Source organism: Cetorhinus maximus, chromosome 5, assembly GCF_964194155.1.
Source record: "Cetorhinus maximus chromosome 5, sCetMax3.hap1.1, whole genome shotgun sequence".
Classification (NCBI taxonomy): domain Eukaryota; kingdom Metazoa; phylum Chordata; class Chondrichthyes; order Lamniformes; family Cetorhinidae; genus Cetorhinus; species Cetorhinus maximus.
The window spans coordinates 92,017,240-92,039,003 of record NC_135883.1 but is presented as its reverse complement, the minus strand read 5'-3'; the positions used below and the strand labels follow the sequence as shown (position 1 = coordinate 92,039,003).

Here is a 21,764-nt window from a genome sequence, read left to right as displayed (position 1 = left end):
CTCGGGTTCCTGCCCACCCTGACCACACAGCAATTTTATGTTGGGGTGGGCAAGGCCTCAGATGGGAAGCCCACCCTTGCCCCAATTGAGGCCATTATGTGGCCGATTATTGGCCACCTAAAAGCTGTTTCCCGGCCAGCCTCAATTTTGAAGCTGGCAGCAGGTTTGACTTCCATGGGGGAAGCCTGAAAATCAAGAGTTAGATTTCAGGTGGAAAGTGGCAGGGGTTTGCAGCACCTCCATCAGAAACCCCAACCTTACGTTCCGATGGCCTCCAGACTTCCCTCCCACTGCGCCCCTGTCGGCCTCTCCCATGAAACCCTGATTGTCCCCTTTGTGCCCCCCAACGCCTTCCCTACTCTCCCCCCCGAGACCCCTTAAATTTACCTGGACTTCTGCTCCCCGGGCTTAGGCTCTGATGACTTCACAAAGTTCCTTTTCTGTCCACTGCAGCGCTGTTGCTGCAGGGGTTAGAGAGCGGCCGGTTCAGGCAGGGAAGAATCAGATTGGTGAAATAGCTGTGGGGTACTTGGAGACTCAGTGTCGGCAGGGATGTCTTCCCCGATCGACCCTTCAGATGGCGGGAAGTGAGACCCTGCCATCCAAAAAATTCAGGCCTTTGTCTTTTTGACATTATTCTGCATTCTGATCCTACTTGATGCTTGCCCTCGCTTCGTCTGCCTTCTGATTTCGCTTACTATTTTTTGCTTGCTACTTTCCTACTTCCTGTTACCAGTTTTGCTTTCCTCCAATCTGAGCTCCCTCTCAGGCTGCCATCCCCCTGCCAATCTGGTTTAAACCCTTTACAACAGCAGTAGCAAATCTCCCTGCGAAGAAGTTAGTCCCGGTCCTGCTAATATGCAACTCGTCCATCTCGTACACATCCCAACAGCCCCAGGACTGGCCCCAATGCTTCAAAAATCTGATGCCTGCCCTCCTACACAAATTCTCGAGCCACCTGTTCAATCACACAATCCTCCGATTCTGTATACAATAGCACGTTTTTTTTAAAAATCCACTCATGGGATGTGGGCAATGTTGGCTAGGCCAACGTTTATTGCCCATCCCTAATTACCCTTGAGGAGGTGGTGGTGAGCTGCTTTCTTGAACATCTGCAGTCATCCAGGCAAGTGGAGAGCATTCCATCACACTCCTGACTTGTACTTTGTAGATGGTGGACAGTTTGGGGAGTCAAGAGGTGAGTTACTCGCCTCAGGATTCCCAGCCTCTCACCTGCTCTTGTAGCCACAGTATTTATATGGCTAGTCCAGTCCAGTTTCAGGTCAGTGGTAACCTGTAGGATGTTGATAGTGGGCGATTCAGTGATGGTAATGTCATTGAAAGTCAAGGAGTGATGGTTAGGTTCTCTCTTGTTGAAGATGGTCATTGCCTGGCACTTGTGTGACGTGAATGTTACTTGCCATTTATCAGTCCAAGCTTGGCTATTGTCTAGGTCTTGCTGCATATGGACATGGACTGCTTCACTATCTGAGGAGTCACAAAGGTGCTGAACATTGTGCAATCATCAGCAAATATCCCCACTTCTGAACTTATGATGGAAGGAAGGCCATTGATGAAGCAGCTGAACATGGTTGGGCCGAGGACACTACTCTGAGGAACTCCTGCAGTGATGCCCTGGAACTGAGATGATTTACCTCTAACAACCACAACCATCTTCTTTTGTGCTAGGTATGACTCCAACTAATGGAGAGTTTTCCCCCTTATTCCCATTGACTCCAATTTTGCTAGGACTCCTTGATGTCACACTCGGTCAAATGCTGCCTTGATATCAAGAGCAGTCACTCTCACCTCACCTCGGGAGTTCAGCTCTTTTGTCCATGGTTGAACCAAGGCTTTAATGAGGTCAGGAGCTGAGTGGCCGTGGTGGAACCCAAACTGGGCATTAGTGAGCAGGTTATTACTAAGCAAGTGCCGTTTGATAGCACTGTTGATGACCCCTTCCAGTACTTTACTGATGATCAAGGGTAGATTGCTGGGGTGGTAATTGGCCGGATTGGATTTGTCCTGCTTTTTGTGTACAGGACATACCTGGGCAATTTTCCACATAGCCGGGTAGATGCCAGTGTTTTAGCTGCAATGGAACAGTTTGTCTAGGGGCGCGGCAAGTTCTGGAGCACAAGTCTTCAGTACTATTGCCAGAAGTTTGTCAGGGCCCATAGCCTTTGCAGTATCCAGTCCCTTCTACTGTTTCTTAATATCACGTGGAGTGAATTGAATTGGCTGAAGACTGGCTTCTGTGATGCTGGGTACCCCTGGAGGAGGCCGAGATGGATCATCCACTCAGCACTTCTGGCTGAAGATTGTTGCAAATACTTCAGCCTTATCTTTTGCACTGCTATGCTGGGCTCCTCCATCATTGAGGATGGGGATATTTGTGAAGCCTCCTCCTCCAGTGAGTTGTTTAATTCTCCACCACCATTCACGACTGGATGTGGCAGCACTGCAGATCTTAGATCTGATCCGTTGGTTGTGGGATTGCTTAGCTCTGTCTATCACTTGCTGCTTATGCTGTTTGGCACACAACAGCTATAGCTTCACCAGGTTGACACCTCATTTTTAAGCATGCGTTGAACTGCTCCTGGCATGCCCTCCTGCACTTTCATTGAACCAGGGCTGATCCCCTGGCTTGATGGTAATGGCAGAGTGGGACATATGCCAGGCCATGAGGTTACAGATTGTGTTCGAGTACTATCCTGCTGCTGCTCAAGGCCCACAGCGCCTCATGGATGCCCAGTCTTGAGTTTTAGAAATGTTTGAAATCTCTCCCATTTAGCATGGCGGGAGTGCCACGCAACACGATGGAGGGTATTCTCAATGGCTGTGCGGTGGTCACTCCGACTGATACTGGACAGTTGGATCTGCGGCAGGCAGGTTGGTGAGGATGAGGTCAAGTATGTTTTTCCCTCTTGTTGATTCTCTCACCACCTGCCTCAGACTCAGTCTAGCAGCTATGCTCACTCTGTCCAAGCCACGCTCACTCTGTAGCCCATTCACTCACTCCCACATTCACTCACTTGCCCATTGACTCACTTGCCCTTTCACGTACCCACCCATTCACTCACTCGCCCATTCACTCACACACCCATTCATAAACACGCCCGTTCATGCACCTACCCATTCACTCGCTTGCCCATTCACTCACTCACCCATGCACGTATCCACCCATTCACTCACTCGCCCTTTCACTCACTCGCCCATTCACTCACTCACCCATTCACTCACTCGCCCATTCACTCACTCACCCATTCACTCACTCGCCCAGCCATGCACTCGCCCAGCCATGCACTCGCCAATTCACGCACCTACCCATTCACTCACTTGCCCATTCACTAAACTACACATTCATTAAAAAACTTACCCTTTAAAAACTACCTGAATGCAGCAGCTAGTACAGTAAAACAAGGGAATGTCCTCTCCTGCCCTGATTCTTCTCCATTCGCTGGACATCAGATGGGCATGGCTGCGCTGCCCATTTCCCTGTCAGCATTGTCACTGACTGGACGATCTAGAGCAAGAGGTCACAAGAAGTGACGTATCAATCACTAAGGCTTCCAGTGCTGCATGTGTGAACTTCAGAGTCCGCTCTCCTCCCTGGTGCTCCTTTTGTTTAGCTTCTACTTGTAGCCACTTGCACCACATGGCACTCAATGGCAGCTTCCTTGAAGAGATGAGGTTTCCTTGACGTGGTGCAGGCTAGTTGGAATACGTGCTCCCCAATGTGCACACTGCTAAGTCGCTGCTCTGCATTCAGCCAACCAGCAGAGTGGGCCATATAGCCACTGAAATAAGGAGACAGCACAAAGTTTGCATGCTGTCCACCTCAAAGGATTGGGTGTGGGCTGGTAGTGAATCATGACCCTTCCTGTCCAAAGACAAGGGCTTTCAAATTTTTAGCCAAATGACTGATCCAGTTGAAAGATGATCCATCTGGAACAGACAGCCTAACTCATTAATTCAACAGTCTAGAAACTAATGCCAGCATTCCAAACAAGGAAATAGATCAATTCAACCATGTTGCTCATAAGGATAAGATTGTATAAGCTCTAGAACATTGTTCTTCATTGCAAGGCCCGCAAGCCAGTGGCAGCTCCCGCCCTCACTAAGTGTGGCTCCCTGACGACTCCCCAACTCTCCCTTTCCTGTAATCTCATCGAGCGTCACGAGATTTGTTTTAATGTCGTTTCCTGTGTGACAGTCGGTCTTGTGCCACTTTGGAGCAGGCCCTCGCCGCTCCCCAACCTCCAAGCTGCAGCCTACCCCGGACCTCCGAGCTGCAGCCTACCCCTCTCCCTGACTTCAGAGTTGCGGTGGGATTTTGAACGGGAACGCATGTCCAGGAGAGGGAAAGGGGGTGTGTCAGGGAGTCAGAGATTCTGCGAGAGGGTTGGTCAGAGAGGGGGAAGAGGCCACAACCCGAATGTCGGGGAGGGGAGGAGGTCACAATGTTGAGGGTTGGGGAGGAGGATGATTTGCCCCGACCAGGAGGATCAGGAAGCAGGAGGTTCGGGAAGCAAGATTGGCGGCAGGCAGGAAGTCGCTTAAGTAGAAAGTAACATTTTTCTTTTAAAATAGATTAAGTTTAAAAATATAAAAGTTATTTCATTTACCAATGTAGAATATTGCAATTTAGATGGTATAATGTTTCAATATTTGTTTTTTTCTGATAAGGAAGTTCCTACAGAACCTAACTACAGTTTTAACATTGATTCACTTAAAGACATTTCACTTAAAGTTGTGATTTTCAGGAATGCAACCACAGCTTTAAATAAATACATTTGTATTTATTTTTAAGTATAATATGTGATTTTGTTTTAGTTGCATGCGTCGCTCTGCAACCTTACATCATGAAGGAGTAGTAAGCAATGATAATTTGGTAAAGTTGTCGATGTGGCTCTCACATTGCAGGTTTTTTGCTAAAGTGGTCCTTTCTTGAAAAATAGTGAAGATCACTGCTCTAGAACATTGCCAACCACCCGAATCTAGGAATTAATTTATCCAGTAAATTATCTCTCCAAGGCTGTTAACTTGTTAGCTATCTATTGAGCTATTCTTAGAGTAACAACATCAATTTACAATGGTCTCAGACACAGATCTTAACTGTAACTTAATTGTTTTGTAGTCAATAAATAGTTAATATCTGACATTATCAGCCTTCTTTGATGATTTGGCAGGAAAGGTTTAATCCATTCGCTCATTAGCCATGGATATCCTAATTGTGTGTTAGTAAGGTGAGCTCAGTGCAATCTAAAGTTGATAATAATGTAAGACAGTTAGATGAACCAACACAGACATCACTTCCTCCAGGACCTAAAACTGTGTGGTAAAACACCAGGTGGTTTCTTAGTGAGAAGGTAAGCAAGGATTTATCTGATTACTTGACAGGTATTTGCCACAAGATCAAAACTCAATGGTCTTACAGTAGGACCACTGAAGGATGAGTGTGATACAAAATGATGATCAGAGGTAAGGTAGCATCATGGTTATGTTATGGACTCGTCATCCAGAGGCCTGGACTAATGATCCAGAGGCGTGGGTTCATATTCCACCATGACAGCTGGGAATTTAAATTCAGTTAATTAAATAAATCCGCAAGATAAAGCCAGTCTCAGTAATAGTGATTATGAAACTAGTGGATTGTTGTAAAAACTCACCTAGTTCACTAATGTCCTTTAGGGGAGGAAATGTGCCAGCACGGTCTGTCCCATATTTGACTTCAGAACCACAGCAATGTGGTTGACTCTTAAGTGTCCCCCGAAATGGCCAAGCAAGCCATTCAGTCATATCGAAACCATTGTAAGTGCATTTAGGGATAGATAATAAATGCTGATCCTGCCAGCAACACCCACATGCCAAAAAGAATAATAAACTCACAGGAAATGGTACTAAAGTGGCAGAGATATGGAATGTTGTTTGTTTTCATTGAAGACATTGCCAAAGCAGAAATAACTGTAGAAGTCAAGTGGGACATCACAACAGTTGCAGCAGAAAGAGCAAAAAAAAAACAAATGAGCAAAACTTGAGGACAAGACCTTTGTCCCAGTGGATATTCAAAGAAACTAGGGAGATGATGCAGAGGCATCAGTTTCCAAATATTACAAAAACAATAAAGGAAGGAATAGTACCAGTGGATTGTAATTCCGATCTTCAGTAAGGAAATTAGAACTGACCCTGGGAACAGTAGATAAGTTAGCTTAATATCTGAGGTTCAAGATCAAACAACATGGAGAGTATAATAAAGAAAAATAGTCACAATGGATTTCTGAAAGGAAGATTATATTTAACCAATCTTATTCTTTGAAGAAATAACAGAAAGAATAGACAAGGGCAATGCAGTGGATGTGGTATATGTAGATTTTCTGAAGGTCTTCTATAAGATGCCATATAAGGTATTCATAATAAAGGTCAGTGTCAGTGGAAACAGTGACCAGATATCAGAATGATTGAAAGACGGCTTCAAAATATTTGACAGAGAGAATTAAAGAGCAGTTTCTCAGACTGGCAAAAACATTTACTGAGATATTACCAGATTTGAGAGGATGCGGCTATCAGGTAAGATTAAGCATGCTGGATCTATTTTCACTGAAAAAGAGAATCCTTGATAGAAATTATTAGCATGCAGAGGAAAGCCATTAAGCCCACTGAGCCTGCACTGGCTTTCTGCAAGAGCAATTCAGCTAGTTCCACTTCCCCACCCTTTTCCTATAACCCTGCACATTTAAAAAAAAAATCAGGTGCTTATCCAATTCCTTTTTAAAGACACAATTAAATCTGCCTCCACCACACTCTCATTTCAGATCCTAATCACTCACTGCATAAAAAAATGTTTTCTCATGTTGCCTGTTATGACGCGGCAGATGATGTGTGCCAAGTGGATCAAATCAATGAGGGAAACTTGATCCCACTATCACGACGGTTTTGCAATTTGTATTTATTTCAAGATGCATGCCGTGAATTCAGTTGTGATAAGTCCACCAAGACTCTAGAGCTTTTTTAAAAAAATTAAATTAACATTTATTAACAAAATAAAAGATTTCAAGCACATACATAGGCCTACATATTACTACCTTAATAACTCCTAAAACCTCAAATTAATCTGGCTTCCAGTTATACGCCCATTAAGGCAATGGTAAAAAAAAATAGATTTAAACAGATCCAAGCAAGTCAACACAACACAAAAACAAAAATAGCTGGAAAAACTCAGCAGGTCTGACAGCATCTGCAGAGAGGATTACAGTTAACGTTTCGAGTCCATATGACTCTTCATCAGAATCCTAATAGAGTCAACCCTGGACAGTAAAATTCAAAACAAAAACAAAAATAGCTGGAAACACTCAGCAGGTCTGACAGCATCTGTGGAGAGAAAACCAGTAAAATTCAAAGTGGCTTTTGCCAGCTTCAGCTTCTGTAGATAGCAGGCTTTCTGCACAAATACTAGAGGCTTTTCACACTTCTGACAGACTTCTAACACATAACCTCAGTCTCCTTATACATGTTTCTCCGTTTTAATGCAAATTCCATTGTTCCCATATGTCTTTGGAACTTTACCTTTCTCATAATATAAATCATTTCATGGTTCTAATATTATCAATAACATTTGGGAATAATAAACACACTGCTTGGCCTAGCTTCTCCGGCTAGGTGTAACATCCTATCATCTATCTAAAAATGCAAATTTTTCTCACCTTACATTCTAAAACTTCAGCCACGTTTATGTATTTAGCATTTCAAACCTAGCTTCTTTTAATGAGTCAAAGCCATCAGACCAGCTGTCTTCAGTTCAATTAAATCCCACACTCACACAGAAACTATCCAAACCCTATTATTTGCCTACTTTTACAATAAATCACAATAATATTATGAGAATTATTATACTTTCGTGACATTGTCGTTAATTCTTTTACCAATTCCGTAATTTTTTTTTCCTGTGGTTCTCAACACCTCCAGCTAAGGGTACAGTTTCTCTCTACTAACTCTGTCTAAACCTCCATGATTTTGAACATCTCTATCAGACATCTATATTGCCTTTCCTTGTTCTTTGCACCAAAATGTATTACTTCACATTTCTCTGTATTAAATTTCATCTGTCATGTGTCCACCCATTCCAGCAGCCTATGTGCTCTTGAAGTCTATCATTATCCTCCTCACAGTTCACAATACTTCCAAGTTTTGTGTCATCTGCATATTTTGAAATTGTGCTCTGTATAGATGATATGTATGAATATATATTAACTTAATATATTAAGTCATTAATATATAAATAGAAGCAGTAGTTCCAGACCTGACCCCTGGGGAACACCAGTATATACCTCCTCCAATCCAAAAAGCAAGCATTTTACCATTACTCTCTGCTTCCTGTCACTCAGCCAACTCTGTATTTGTGCTGCCACTGTACCTTTAATTCCATAGACCTCAACTTCGCTGACAAACCTCTTATGTGGCACATTAACAAAAGCCCATTGAAAGTCCATATACATCACATAAACCCCATTACCATCATCAACCATCTCTGCTACCACATCAAAAAGCTCAGTCAAGTTAGTTAAAGATGATTGACCTTTAACAAATCTGTATTGGCTTTCCTTAGCTAATTCGCAAGTGTTAATTTTATCCTGAGAGGAATATCTTTTCAAATCTTTAATCTTAGAAAACCCTTCATAATATTAACATGGATGGTGGGTGAATCCAGAACAGGGGACATACATATAAGGTCAAATTTGTAGCTCGGCGAGTGGGTGCGCACCCGACCCGACTGAGTGTAAAATGATGTGTGATAACGTCGGGTGTGTGTCCCAATGTCATCGCACACTCGCGTGATATTTTGGTCGGCGGGCGCGCGCTGGAGTCAGCAGTGCACCTGCCAACAATTAAAAGGCCTATTAAGGCCATTAAAAAGTTAATTTAAATAAATTTTTCGCTGCACGTCCAACCTTACAGTAGGCAGGTAAGCGAAAAGGCCTTTGCACTTATTTGGAAACCTCATCCACAGGCGTGATGAAGTTTCCAAAAGCAAATAAAAACTTTATTTTTTCATTAATAACATGCCCCTGCTCATGTGACAAAGTCACATGAAGGGACATGTATCATAACATTTATAAAATTTTAATTTTTTTTGAAAATGCTTCATCTCCCTGAGGTAGCTTTCTGCCTCAGGGAGATTATGTAGCGCACTCGGGTGCATGCCCCAAGGTCATCTCGCCCTCCTCCTCCTGCCTGCACAGGCAGCGCTGAGCGCTGCCGCTCACATTTCACGCTGGGCAGGCCTTAATTGGCCCACCAGTGTGAAATTGCCTTCCAGGCCCAATCGCGGGTGGCAGTCAGCTTCCCGACTGCCTCTGCCTGGCCCCTCCAATCCCGCACGCCGAGGGCAAAATTCTGCCCGTAAGATATCCATTAATAAAGGAATTTTTCTTTGCACAGAGAGAGGTGAGAATGTGGAACAGCTACCCTAGGGAGTGGTTAAGCAGAACGCGTTTGTATATTTATCGGAAAGCTTAATGTATACTTGAGGGAATAGGGCAGGGAATAATATGAGGACAGGGTGGGACGAGGTAGTTAAATACAGTTTTCAATATCAATTTCACTTTATTTTCCATGACGGAGATTCATTTTGGGTACATTGCTCATTTATTAAAAACAATTACATATATATGAATAGTAACAATAAAAAGAAAATTACCCAATTACAGAGGTCTGACTTTAGTTAAAATTATTCCAGTGCATTAAAATAATCTGTCAGCGAGTCCCACTATGAATGATCCTCATCCATGCATCAAACTCCTGTTAAAAGTTCTTATAAACAAGGGCCCAAAGAGTTCAGGAACCAATTTTTTCCTACATCTCAGGGATTGTAGCCTTTTCCCTAAATGCATTGAATAGTAATACTGAGACTAGGGGTGATTCTCATTGTTCATGTCACTCAACTTCCGCCAAAATTCTTAGAGAGCAGATTTTGTCAAGAAAGATCTGCTCATCAAACACCCTTCCTGCCTGGCTCAATAACCCCTGCACCCTTGAAGAGTCTGCTTTCCTTAGACAACAGTATCAGGAGAGACATCCACAAAGGATAGCACTTTCAACTATAGCCACTGAGAAGAGTTTCATGATTGTGGGATCTACTCAAAAGGATTTAAATTTTCTGTAGTATAATCGTGTATATCCCTTGGCCACCACATTTGTTCCCTCCAGTTCACCTTACCATCTACTTTGACACCTAGATTCTTGTATTTCGTAACTATTTCATTGTCACGTTATGAACCTTTACGGGAACTTGGCTCTTTCCCAAAATCTATAACTAGTTCTTTTGTGTTATTTTCATTCAATTTAAGAGAATTGTTATTACTCCATTTGACAAACTTCTCCACTGAGTTCCTATAGTTTACGTCATCATTCCTTATGAGACGCACAAGTACCATATCATTAGTGTACTTCAGGGTCATTGTGCTCTGATCGACAATCATTCATGTGAAGGATGAAAAGCAAAGGTGAAAGTACACAGTCCTGAGGAGATCCAGTATTCCTTACCATGGGCTCCGAGTAAATCCCAGAGACTAAAACCCTTTGGTTCCTGAAATAAAAACAGAAAATACTGGAAAAACTCAGCAGGTCTGACAGCATCTGTGGTGAGAGAAACAGAGTTAACGTTTCGAGTCCATATGACTCTTCTTCAGTGTAGTTACAGAGAATATCCCTCAAAGACAAAGCACAGTGGTTGATATCACCAAGGATGGTTTTTGGTGAAGCTGGAGAAGGACAGCCATTTCTTGGACTGTTTCAGAAACAACTCCTGCTGCCTCCTCCACATTGGCACCGCTGGAATATATCCAGCATAAGGCAGTGAGGAGAGAGACCAGGTTTGGAGGTGCAGGGGGGAGTGAGGTGAAACCAAGGCTGGAGGGAGCGAGGTGACTCTGCGGTTGGTGGAGCGAAGTGACACCAAGGCTGGGGTGAGTGAGGCTACTCCTGGGGGGAGCGAGGTCACACCAAGGCTGAGCAGGAGTGAAGTGACACCGGGGCAGGGGGGTGCAACGTTACACCTGTGGGTGTGCGAGGCTACACCTGGAGGGGAGCGAGGCTACACTTGGGGAAGCGAGGCTGCACTGGGACCGGGAGGAGTGAGGTGACACTGGGGCTGGGAGAGGCAAGGTGACACCAAGGCTGAGGAGAGCGAGGCTGCACTTGGGCCAGAAGGAGTGAGATGACACCAAGGCCAAGGAGAGCGAGTCTACACGGGTGCCAGAAGGAGTGAGATGACACCAAGGTCAGGTGGATGTGGGTGCAAGGCTGCAAGAGGGCCGGGGGATGTGAGGTGACACCAAGGCCACTGGAGGTGGTGAGGGAGAGTGGTAACGAGGCTACAGTAGGAAAAGACATAGACCGGTTGTGCCATGTAATAATGACTGAGAATAACACAAGAGCAGGCTGTGAAGCCAATGTTCGCCAAACCCCCAATTTCCCTCCTGTGTCCCAGCCAGGACTATTGCTGGCTGCCACTTTCCACCCGTTGTATAAAACTGCTGGTGATTTCTCACCCGTTGACCAAGTTTCTTCCAGTCATCAAAACCACCATGTGCAAGTGATGATGGCTGTGGGGTAGTAGAAGACAGGGAGAATGATAGCAGACATCAGGAAATGGTAGTCTGTAAACTGATACAGGTGACATTTTATTTTGGAAATTGCACTTCTGTTGCAGAACTAGACTTAATGGAAGTATAGGTCGGAGATTCAGAACCTACTCCAGTTCACTCTGCAGACTCCCACTTAATTAACTGTTTCGGGTTAGTATCTGCCAAGCATAAGAAGCTGCTGCTCTCTTGATCTCTGGGGCTATTTGATCCCTGTAAAGGCCTAGCCACTTTCCTTGGTGCTGCAGCAGTGTTCCCATTGCAATATTGCCAGGAATTTGCAGCTGGGTGCTGTCAGACACCATGTCGACAGTAGGAGTCCTATTGGAAGGACACTGTACATCAGTGAAATGCGTCAGGTCAGGGCAAAGTTAGAATGACAGACACAAGTCTACCCCACTCCTACTCAGTCCCAAAAAGGAAAATCTGATACTTCCAGTTAACTTGTATTTTTTAATGGCACAAATGTCCATGTAGTTTAAAGTCAAATCAGATTTTATTAAACCCATTCAAATCACTTTAAATAAACATGACAAATACTGATTACTTTTACCGGATTGGATATGAATGAACTGCATTCTGTGAGTCTAATTGCTTTGTCCCTTAATCTGTGGGACTTCAACTATATAGGCTTTGTATAAAATGTTTGACCTCAGATGCCATAATGTTGACCTATTTCAATGTACTGTACTTCCACATAACTACTCAAGTGTTTGAGTGTTGCACTCCCAATTACAATTCTTCCAGTGCACAGAAAAATATCGAAATACAGAAGGAACCTGATAGCTGAAGCAGTTCAGCACTTTATTTGCATCCAAATGTTTGTGAGCTTTGACTCGTAGGGTTGGCCTGCCATGTGCGCAAGAAAACCCGAAGATGTGTTTTTTCATCTGGCTAGTGAATTCAGTTACTTTTGGTTGCCATATCAAAGGGAGTTCAGACATGCCATCTATGAGTCAGAGGGGAAAGGACGCAGTTACCAAATCCACATGATTCCTTCAACTGTTTAGAAAGAAAGTTTTCTTGCATTTCCAACTGGCACTCACAACATGACTAACAGTAAGAAAGAATAAGGAAAGCGCAAATGTTACTGATGGCTCTGTGGGTAAGTACACTACATGATGTGGCACTTGAGCCAAAGGTCTCAGGTTCAATCCTGAATCTGTGCTCCGATAACTGATTATGGTATAATTGGCCTCAGAGCTTCTGTGCTGGGAGGAGAACGATCAGCTTTGATTGTTATCTTATGACCTGCATACTGGAAAAAATGTACTTTTGTGGTGGTCATACATGACCTCAGCTACTGGCCCCAATATTAATGAGGAGAAGGGAAGTGTGCAATGGCAGTGGCTATGATTGGCCGAAAACTCTGACCTGATTGGGAAGTGGAGTCCCTGCCAACCTTTAATGGAATGACCTCACTTCAGCAAAATGCTGCAGTCTCCTACCAGATCGACAGTTCATTCAACTTGTAGCAGGCCTCAGCCAGGGACCACGTGGATGGTTCCAACTAGTTGATGAGTTTTGGTGTTTGTGACTGCGAGAGTGGGGAGTATTGCAGGGGTCTTTCTGTAATCAGAGCAGCAGATGCTGTCTGCTTATGATTAGGGCCTGAATGCGGTGGGGGGGGCGGGGTTGGTGGGAGAGGGGGTGGTTGCAGGAGTGATGTCAGGGATTGGGGCCAGTAAGGGGATTTCTGTTTGTGACCAGGACTGTTGAAGAGCGTCTGTGTGCAGTGAAGGCCAAGGGTGCTGATATCTGTGTACGACAGGTGAGAAGGTGGTTGGGGTGTCCATCTGTGCAATCGGGGACAGGGGGTGACGGGAATGGATGGGTGGTGTGTGTCTACAATTAGGCCCAGGGACTATGTCTGTTTGCGATAGGTGATGGCGAGGGCAGGGTGTCTATCTGTGATCCTGGTCCACAAGGAAATCTGAAAAATAAATTTCAAACATGCCTTTTGACTCAAGTTACAGTTCCTGCAGGTTTTGCCTGACATGAAGCCAACACACCACATCGCTCAATCCACTGGTCAATATTCCAGATCAGATCCTCAGGACATCACTAGACCCATTCTGCATATTTAAAAAAGGACACTGATTCCTTCCTATGGGAATCTTACTTGCCTATTTGAACAGCAGTCTAATATGTGGCACACTGAGAAGGAAGTGAGATCAGTCCTGGTTACTGACACCACTATTTTAACTTTCCAAGTTGTGGGAATTTAAAATCAGGGCCATAGTCTCATGCAGTTGTGATACCCTATGGTCAATGAACCTTCTGATACTCTGCTTATGTAAAAAACAGGAATTTGGTAAAAAAAATGCATTACTAGCAGAATATTCAACCAAGAGAAAATTGGAGGCCAAAGTGATGCACAGGGATTAATTAGAAGAAGCACACCTGCCCAATTTTGAGGTGAATGCTTATGAGATAAAATAGGAAAATTTGGCTTGAAGCAAAAATGTAATGACTGATTAAACAACTTTTAGTTCAAAATGGCCTAGGGCAGCACTTTTCATTTAATGTATTCTTTCTTCAATTTATTCCAATTCAGAACAAAGAAAAGCTCAAGGTAGAGTGAAGCATGTGGTTTATGGAGATTAACTAGACTAAGAAAGTGTAGTTCAGCTTCAGTTATCTAGATGAATTATCAGTGAAACACATGCTGTGGGAGTGGAGAGCTCACGTCCTTGTAGAGCATGAAACAAAAATTTGGAACAAAGCTCCTTTCATTATTGGAATATGAATCGCTTTGTGGTATTTGTAATTTGTTCTTGAAAGCTAACCAAAAATCTCTAGTTATGAAAGATTTTACATTGAGTAGATGGAAAAGTATTGCTGTTCGTGTTGAGCATGAGAAAAAACTGCAAACATTTTGGTATAGTTACTGAAATCAGACTATTATTTAATTATTTGATTGACAAGTTTGTTACTTCCCTTTACCATGTGTTATTGGTTTAAAATCTTTTATGCTGAGCTCCCTCAATAGTTTATTGGGTAAGTGCAGTGCCTAGTAAGTGGGTGAGTGAACAGAGACTTACACACCAGGACGATAACAAATTTGATCTCTGGTCTATGCTTAATTAGCTGATCCCAACCAGCCATCAGTTGAAAGGCTACAGTTGGTCCCAGCCCCTTTCAGCCAGAACGAGTTCAAGTCAACCACCATTCCTGCTCCTGATTGCTTTCTTAGTGACTCTGCTGAGAAGTACATGGGGTAGATAACCGTCAACTGTGATGGAGATGGAAACCTCACTGAATCAGACTGGCTAGTCATTGGAAACCTGATTGGGCAGGGTGTATAATGGGCAGTCTATCCACCACCTCCAGATTTGTATATGGATGCGAATAGGATCAAACTAGACTGAAGTGGATCGCAGTATAGTCTTAACAGCATTCACTAACTGGGTGAAGGCGTGAAGAATGCTCACTTAGCTAAGAAGCTGGAGGGATGACAGCCTTTGTGGGACTGTATCCCAGCATGAGCTAATGTCTTCAAGAGAAGTGGGAAAAGGATTGGAGGTATGGAGCCGATTAGGGACCAAAACGATGATTTTACGCAGGGAGGCAGAGGGCATGGCTGAGGTACTAAATGAACACTTTGCATCTGTCTTTACCAAGGAAGAAGATGTTGGCAAAGTCACAGTGAAAGAAAAGGTTGTTGAGATACTTAATCGACTGAAAATTAATAAAGTGGAGGTTTTAGATAGGCTGGCTGTATTCAGATTTGATGTCACCAGGAATGGATGAGATGCATTTGAGGATCCTGAGGGAAGTAAGGGTGAAAATTGTGGAGTAGTGGCTTTAATCTTCCAATCATCCAATACTGGGGTGGTGTCAGAGAACTGGAGAATTGCACATGTTACACCCTTGTTCCACAAAGGGTGTGAGGATAATCCGAGCAACTACAGGCCAGTCAGTTTAACTTAGTAGTAGGAAAACTTTTAGGAAGGATATTATGGGAGAAAATTTACAGTCACTTGGACAAATATGGATTAATTAAGGAAAGCCAGCACAGATTTACAAAGACAAATAGTGTTTAACTCATTTCATTGTCATCTTTGATGAGACAATAAAGAGGTTTGATGAGGGTGATGCTTTCGAACTTCCAAAAAGCATTTGATAAAGTGCCACATAACAGGCTTGTCAGCAAAGTTGAAGCCCATGGAACAAAAAATACAATGGCAGCATGGATACAAAGTTGGCTGAGTGATATGAAAGAGAGTAGCGGTGAATGATTGTTTTTCATACTGGAGGAAGGTATATAGTGGGGTTCCCCAGGGATCAGTACTAGGACTACAGTTTTTCTTGGGTCAGAATTTTACGCTGATCGGGCTGGCACATGCCCAACAAAATCGGTCGTGAAATTGCGCGAGATGACATCAGGCGAGCGTGAAGTGCGCCTGCCAACAATTAAGAGGGCAATTAAGCCCATTGATGGAGCAATTGACTCCAATTTTTTGTGGTCTGTCCAATCTTACGGTTGGTGGACAAGCAAATCAGCCAGACGGCTTTTACATTTTTCATGAAATGTATTGATTGATTATGATGCACGGACACTTTCTTTCAGCTTCTGAGACCTTTATTTTTGATTTTTCAGGTCTTCGCCTCCCTGAGGCAGCTCTCTGCCTTCAGGGAGCTTTCCCCCAGGGCTGGCCCATGCTCACGTTGACGTCATCGCTCACCCTCTTCCCACCCCCATCCCGGCAGCGCCGAACTTCTCAGCGCACGCTTCCCACTGGCTGGCCGTTAATTGGCCAGCTAGTGTGAAATTGCGATTGAGAGCTGATCGCTGTCGGCGGTCCATTCCCTGGCTGACCCCGGGCCCGCCGATCGCGACCACCTGCCAACCTAAAAATCCAGGCCTTGATCTATATTAATGACCTGGACTTGGGTGCACAGGGCACAATTTCAAAATTTGCAGATCACACAAAATTTGGGGCAGAATTTTGCCCTAGTTGGGTGGGCTCAGCAGGGGCGGTTGGTTTCCCACAATCTAAACGTGAGCGGCAGCGCTCAGCATTGCCTGTGTGGCGGGGGGAGGAGGCCAAGCAAGAACTCCGTGCATGCACATGAGTGCATGCTTCAAAACCGCACAGAGGCACAGAACTGCCTCAGGAAGATGAACAGTTTTCGAAATAAAAGATATAAATGCGAAAAATGTTATGAAACATGTCACATGACTCTGTCACATGAACAGGGACATGTTATTAAATAAATTTAAAAAATTTTACTTTATTTTTATTTACTGTTGGAAACCTCATCCCGCCTGTGGATGAGATTTCCAAAAAAATGCAAAGGTTGCTTGGTCATTTCACCTGCCCGTCAACCGTAAGGTTGGACGGGCAGCGAAAAGTTTCTTCTAATTATCTTTTAAATAGCCTTGATAGATCTTTTAATTGTCGGCGGGTGCGCTGCTAACTCCAGCACGCTTCCACCCACTGAAATATCGCACATCGATTTACACTCGGTCGGGTCGGGCGCGTGCCCGCCCGCTGAGCTAAAAATTCAGCCTTTGTAAGTATTGTAAACTGTGAGGATGGTGGAGATAGTCTTCAAGAAGGCATAGACAGACTGGTGAATGGGTGGACATATGGCAGATGAAATTTAATGCAGACAGTTGTGAAGTAATACATTTGGGTAAGAATAATGAGGAGAGGCAATATAAAATAAAGGACATCATTCTAAAAGGGGTGCAAGGGCACAGCAACATGTGTACAAATCATTGAAGGTGGTAGGATAGGTTATGAAAATGGTTAATAAGGCATATGGCATTGTGGTTTTTATAAATAGAGGCAGAGTACAAGCTTTATGAAACACTGGTTCAGCCTCAACTGGAGCATTGTATCTAATTCTGGGCACCATGCTTTAGGAAGGATGGGAAGGCATTGGAAAAGGAGCAGAAAAGATTTACCAGAATAGTTCCAGGGATGAGGGATTTCAGTTACATGGATTGATTGGAGAATCTAGGGCTGTTCTTCTTTGAGAAAAGAAGGTTGAGAGGAGATTTGATGGAGGTGCTCAAAATCATGAGAGATCTGGACAAAGTAGACAGAGAGAAAATGTTCCCATTGACAGAAGGGTCGAGAACCAGAGGACACAGATTTAAGGTGATTGGCAAAAAAAAACAAAGGTGCCATGAGGAAGACCTTTTTATACAGCAGATGTTTAGGATTTGGAATGCACTACCTTGTGGAGACAGAGTCAGACATGTTCTGCAAAAGGGAACTGGATAATTAGCTGAAGAGAAAGAATTTGCAGAGCTACGGGAAGGGCGATGATGCGGAACGAGATGATTTGCATGGTACGAAGGATTGAATGGCCTCCTTCTGTGCTGTAACTATTCAATATATCTATAATGACTTCCCTTTACTTTATTCTTTAAATTTACATTGTTGCCTCCTAGTATCATGGTCCTTCCCTTTCCTGAGAAGGCCGACTGCTTGCCCCCACCACTCCCCACAAACACCCCAGAAAGCAAAGTCGGCGTGGAGCTGACCCACTCCACACCGGCACACTCCATAGCCATAATGCTCTGCGGACAGGCTAAACAAGGGCAGAGTGGGACATCCACCCCTCAATCCAATTGTCTGGCAGTGCCAAAAGCATGTTAGTGTGTGCTATTGGGACTGCAAGAGACGGAGGAAAATGCCCATGGATTCCCAGAAACAGGTTAGTTCAGGGTCTTGGGCAGGGAGGGTTTGGGCAGATCAAGGAGAGGTGAGAGGAGGGTTTAAGGCTGTGGGTGGATAGGAAGAAATTAGGGGGGGTTTATCTTGGTGGGTGGGGGGGGTGTCCCATGTTTGACAAAGGGTAGCCCTTGAAGATAGAAACCCCCAATTCCTTCCCGCCCTTGAAGAGATCATTAAAAAAATTAGGCTGCCCACTCCCACCCAACTGCCCTTTCCCAACATTTTATGATGTGGGCAGTGTGTTATTGGGGTAAATTGGCTTGGTAACAAGCTTAATTCTCCCTTGACTATCTACCCCTCACCCCAATCCCGTATTTTGAGGATGAGCTCTGGGGTGAATGGGAAGGTGATGAGGCGAGCACTATTTTATGTGGCCCCCTGCCAAAAACACACTCGGCAGGGACATGTAAAATGCAGCCCAGTGTGTGTCACAGATTTTTCCATGACTCTTGGCAGTGCTGCTCTACAGTCACTTATTAGAAGAAGCAACCACCTGTGGGAAAGGCTTACAATAATACCAAGTTTTTCTTTCCTGAGATAGACTCGTTTATGTGGCTAGAGGGACTACTGATTAAAATCAGATGATAGGATTAAGTATAAATCAAGGCTAAGGATTTGCACTACACTGAGCTATGTTAGAAATAAAAATGAAAAATGTTGTAAAGATGCAACAGCATCTGGAGGTTTCTGACCAGCATCTGACCAGGTTTCAAGTTTGTACCTCTAATGCCAACACTTTACCTCTAAAGCAATTAGACAAAGGGTAGCCTTTGAAGATAGAAACCCCCATTTTCTTCCCGCCCTTGAAGAGATCATTTAAAAAATTAGGCTGCCCACTCCAACCCAACTGCCCTTTCCCAACATTTTATGATGTGGGCAGTCGCGTGATATTTCGGTTGGCGGGCGCACATGGGAATCAGCAGCATGCCCCCCGATAATTGAAAGGCCTATTAAGGCCATTAAAAAGATAAGTAACTTAAACTTTTCGCTGCCTGTCCAACCTTACAGTTGGCGGGCAGGCGAAAAGGCCAAGTAGCCTTTGCACTTTTTAGGAAACCTCATCTATGGGCGGAATGAGGTTTCCAACAGCAAAGCAAAGAAAAATAAAATAAAACATTTTAAATTTCATTTATAACATGCCCCTGCTCATGTAACAGAGTCACAAGAGGGGACATGTTTTATAACATTTTTAAAATCTTTATTTTTTTTTAAAACTGTTCATCTCGCTGAGGCAGCTCTGTGCCTCAGGGAAATTTTCAAGTGCGCACTTGCCCGCATGTGCGAAGTTCTGCACTCGCCGTCCTCCCCACCCCCACACAGGCAGCACTGAGCACTGCTGCTTGCATTTCACACCGGGCAAGCCTTAATTGGCCCACCAGTGTGAAATCACGGCCCAGCCCCGATCGTAGGTGGCGGTCGGCTTCCCAACTGCACCCCGCCCGCCCCCGCCAAGGCTGCCCAACAGGAGCGAAATTACTGCCCTTTAGAGTTGTGTGACTTGTTACAGGATATGTGCACGTCAGTTGATATATTTCTGTTTCATTGTGGACTGTAATATGGTCGCAAACAAAATCCCTGAAATGCATTGGATAACTTTTTTGTGTAAGTTGAGCAAAAAGGTCAGGAAGAAAGCCATGTAACAAGAGGATTTTGCAATTTTGAAAGATGATTGGATATTGCAGCCATGTTTTGGCTCCGTAGTAAAGAGAATGAATAAGATCTGCAGTCAATGTGAGTGGTTCACAATCTTCTTGATAAAATATATTTAAGGACAACAAAGGCAAATTTAACATTCAGTTGATTCAAAATGATGGAAATCAAAATCCAGTTTGAATTTTGACTAATGCAAATGACCAAATATATTGTCAACTTGGTTGTAAACATGTAGTCAAATTTCTGTGGCTACTTTTTTTGCAGGACATAATTTAAAAGCCATTGCAAAATATACCGTTTCAATAGTAAGCTCATTCTGAACTGTAACACATAGTTGTACTATAACATTGTGACCTTCTAGATGGATAAATTGAATATCCATGAGCTGCTTGTTATTTTCTCAGTGCTTTATAGTTCATGCTTCCTAATATTAATTAATCTCATGTTTTACTCTTTTTTTTAGTTTTCAGGACTCTACCTTCTGTCTTTTTTCACAATAATTCTTGGATTAATCTTCTACTCTTCCACTTCCACATACGTGGCCCAAGATCCACGTGTATACAAGCAGTTTCGTAACCCTGCAGGCCCAGTAGTCGAGATACCAACCACTGGACAAGTGGAGCCATCAGTCACATATTCCAGCCTAGGACAGGAGACTGAGGAGGAGGCCCATGTCCGAGTTTCATGAGGAGGCACTGAAGATGCATCCTGGCACTTCAATGGGCTTTATTTTACATTCCTGGATTTTTTTTTTTTTGTTTACATCACCTCATTCCCCCTATTTTTGGTTTACTACATTTTAATATTTATTTTTCAAACCAAATTTCTAGAATTCTTTTTACTAATTGTAGAGTTTAGTAAATTGTTATTTGAAACAATTGGGTTTAATGTGTCAGTTCACTGACTAAGAGTTTTTAAGTGGATTGCAATCAATTGATGGTTTAAAAAGTGCCATGTAAAACATTTTTATAATATAGTCTATATATCACTACCACTGTATGGGAATAAGGGGATTTTAACTGAGTTTAAATATGCACTGTATTTTTTCTCATTTCCAGTCATTCCCATCTTTTTGCACATAAATGTTTCCAAGTTAAGGCCATCTAAGAAGTCATTTAAAGGGTGATGTTATCTTTCTATATGAAACGCCATTATATGACCTCTGAACCTGCGTCAATCTAAGATGGGCGATTGTATAGTTTAGAATTTGCTAACTTGTGCTGTTAACATTTTGACAAGTTGTGTAGTACCTTTGTGTTGCTTTAACAATTAGTATTCTTCACAGTTAGATTACAATAAGTATGGACTGTACCCCATGGGTAGAAATCTACTGTTAAATAAAGAAAAGATAATAACATAATACAGTTAAACTCGACACCATTACAAGAAAACAAACCAAAAACTGCACAGTTCAACTGAAAGAAGCCCTTTATCTTTTTGATATCTGCATGCTCTTTATGGACTGGCTGTGGCAATGTAATGCCTGTATGATGTTTTCAAATAAATGCTTTATGAAAGATAATATCACAACATAGACTCCTGTCCACTACTTGCAATGATCACGCAACAAATCTGTTCTAGAAAAACAGGCTGCGGGCATCATTTTTCAGTGTTTCCTCTATTAAAACTGCAATCGACAGCAATTTACATCAACCAACACCAGGAATGATCATGACTCAGTGATTGGATTTTATGGATAATTACTAATTTGACAAAATATCAGTGTGAAAATACATGGTGTATTTTTGGCTAATGTGTTTATCTGTGCAAAATG

General features: G+C 43.3%; 1 protein-coding gene across 2 annotated transcripts in view; it reads left to right on the top strand.

Moving 5' to 3' along the window:
* The window catches only part of slc35f1 (solute carrier family 35 member F1), a 435,718-nt gene extending 414,198 nt beyond the window's left edge, over positions 1 to 21,520 (top strand). For both annotated transcript variants that reach the window (XM_078542204.1, XM_078542205.1), the window contains one exon: positions 20,454 to 21,520. In XM_078542204.1, the coding sequence (XP_078398330.1) occupies positions 20,454 to 20,678 (225 nt within the window). In that variant the 3' untranslated portion in view covers positions 20,679 to 21,520. The remainder of the gene's footprint in view (positions 1 to 20,453) is intronic.
* The last annotated feature ends 244 nt before the right edge of the window (positions 21,521 to 21,764 follow it).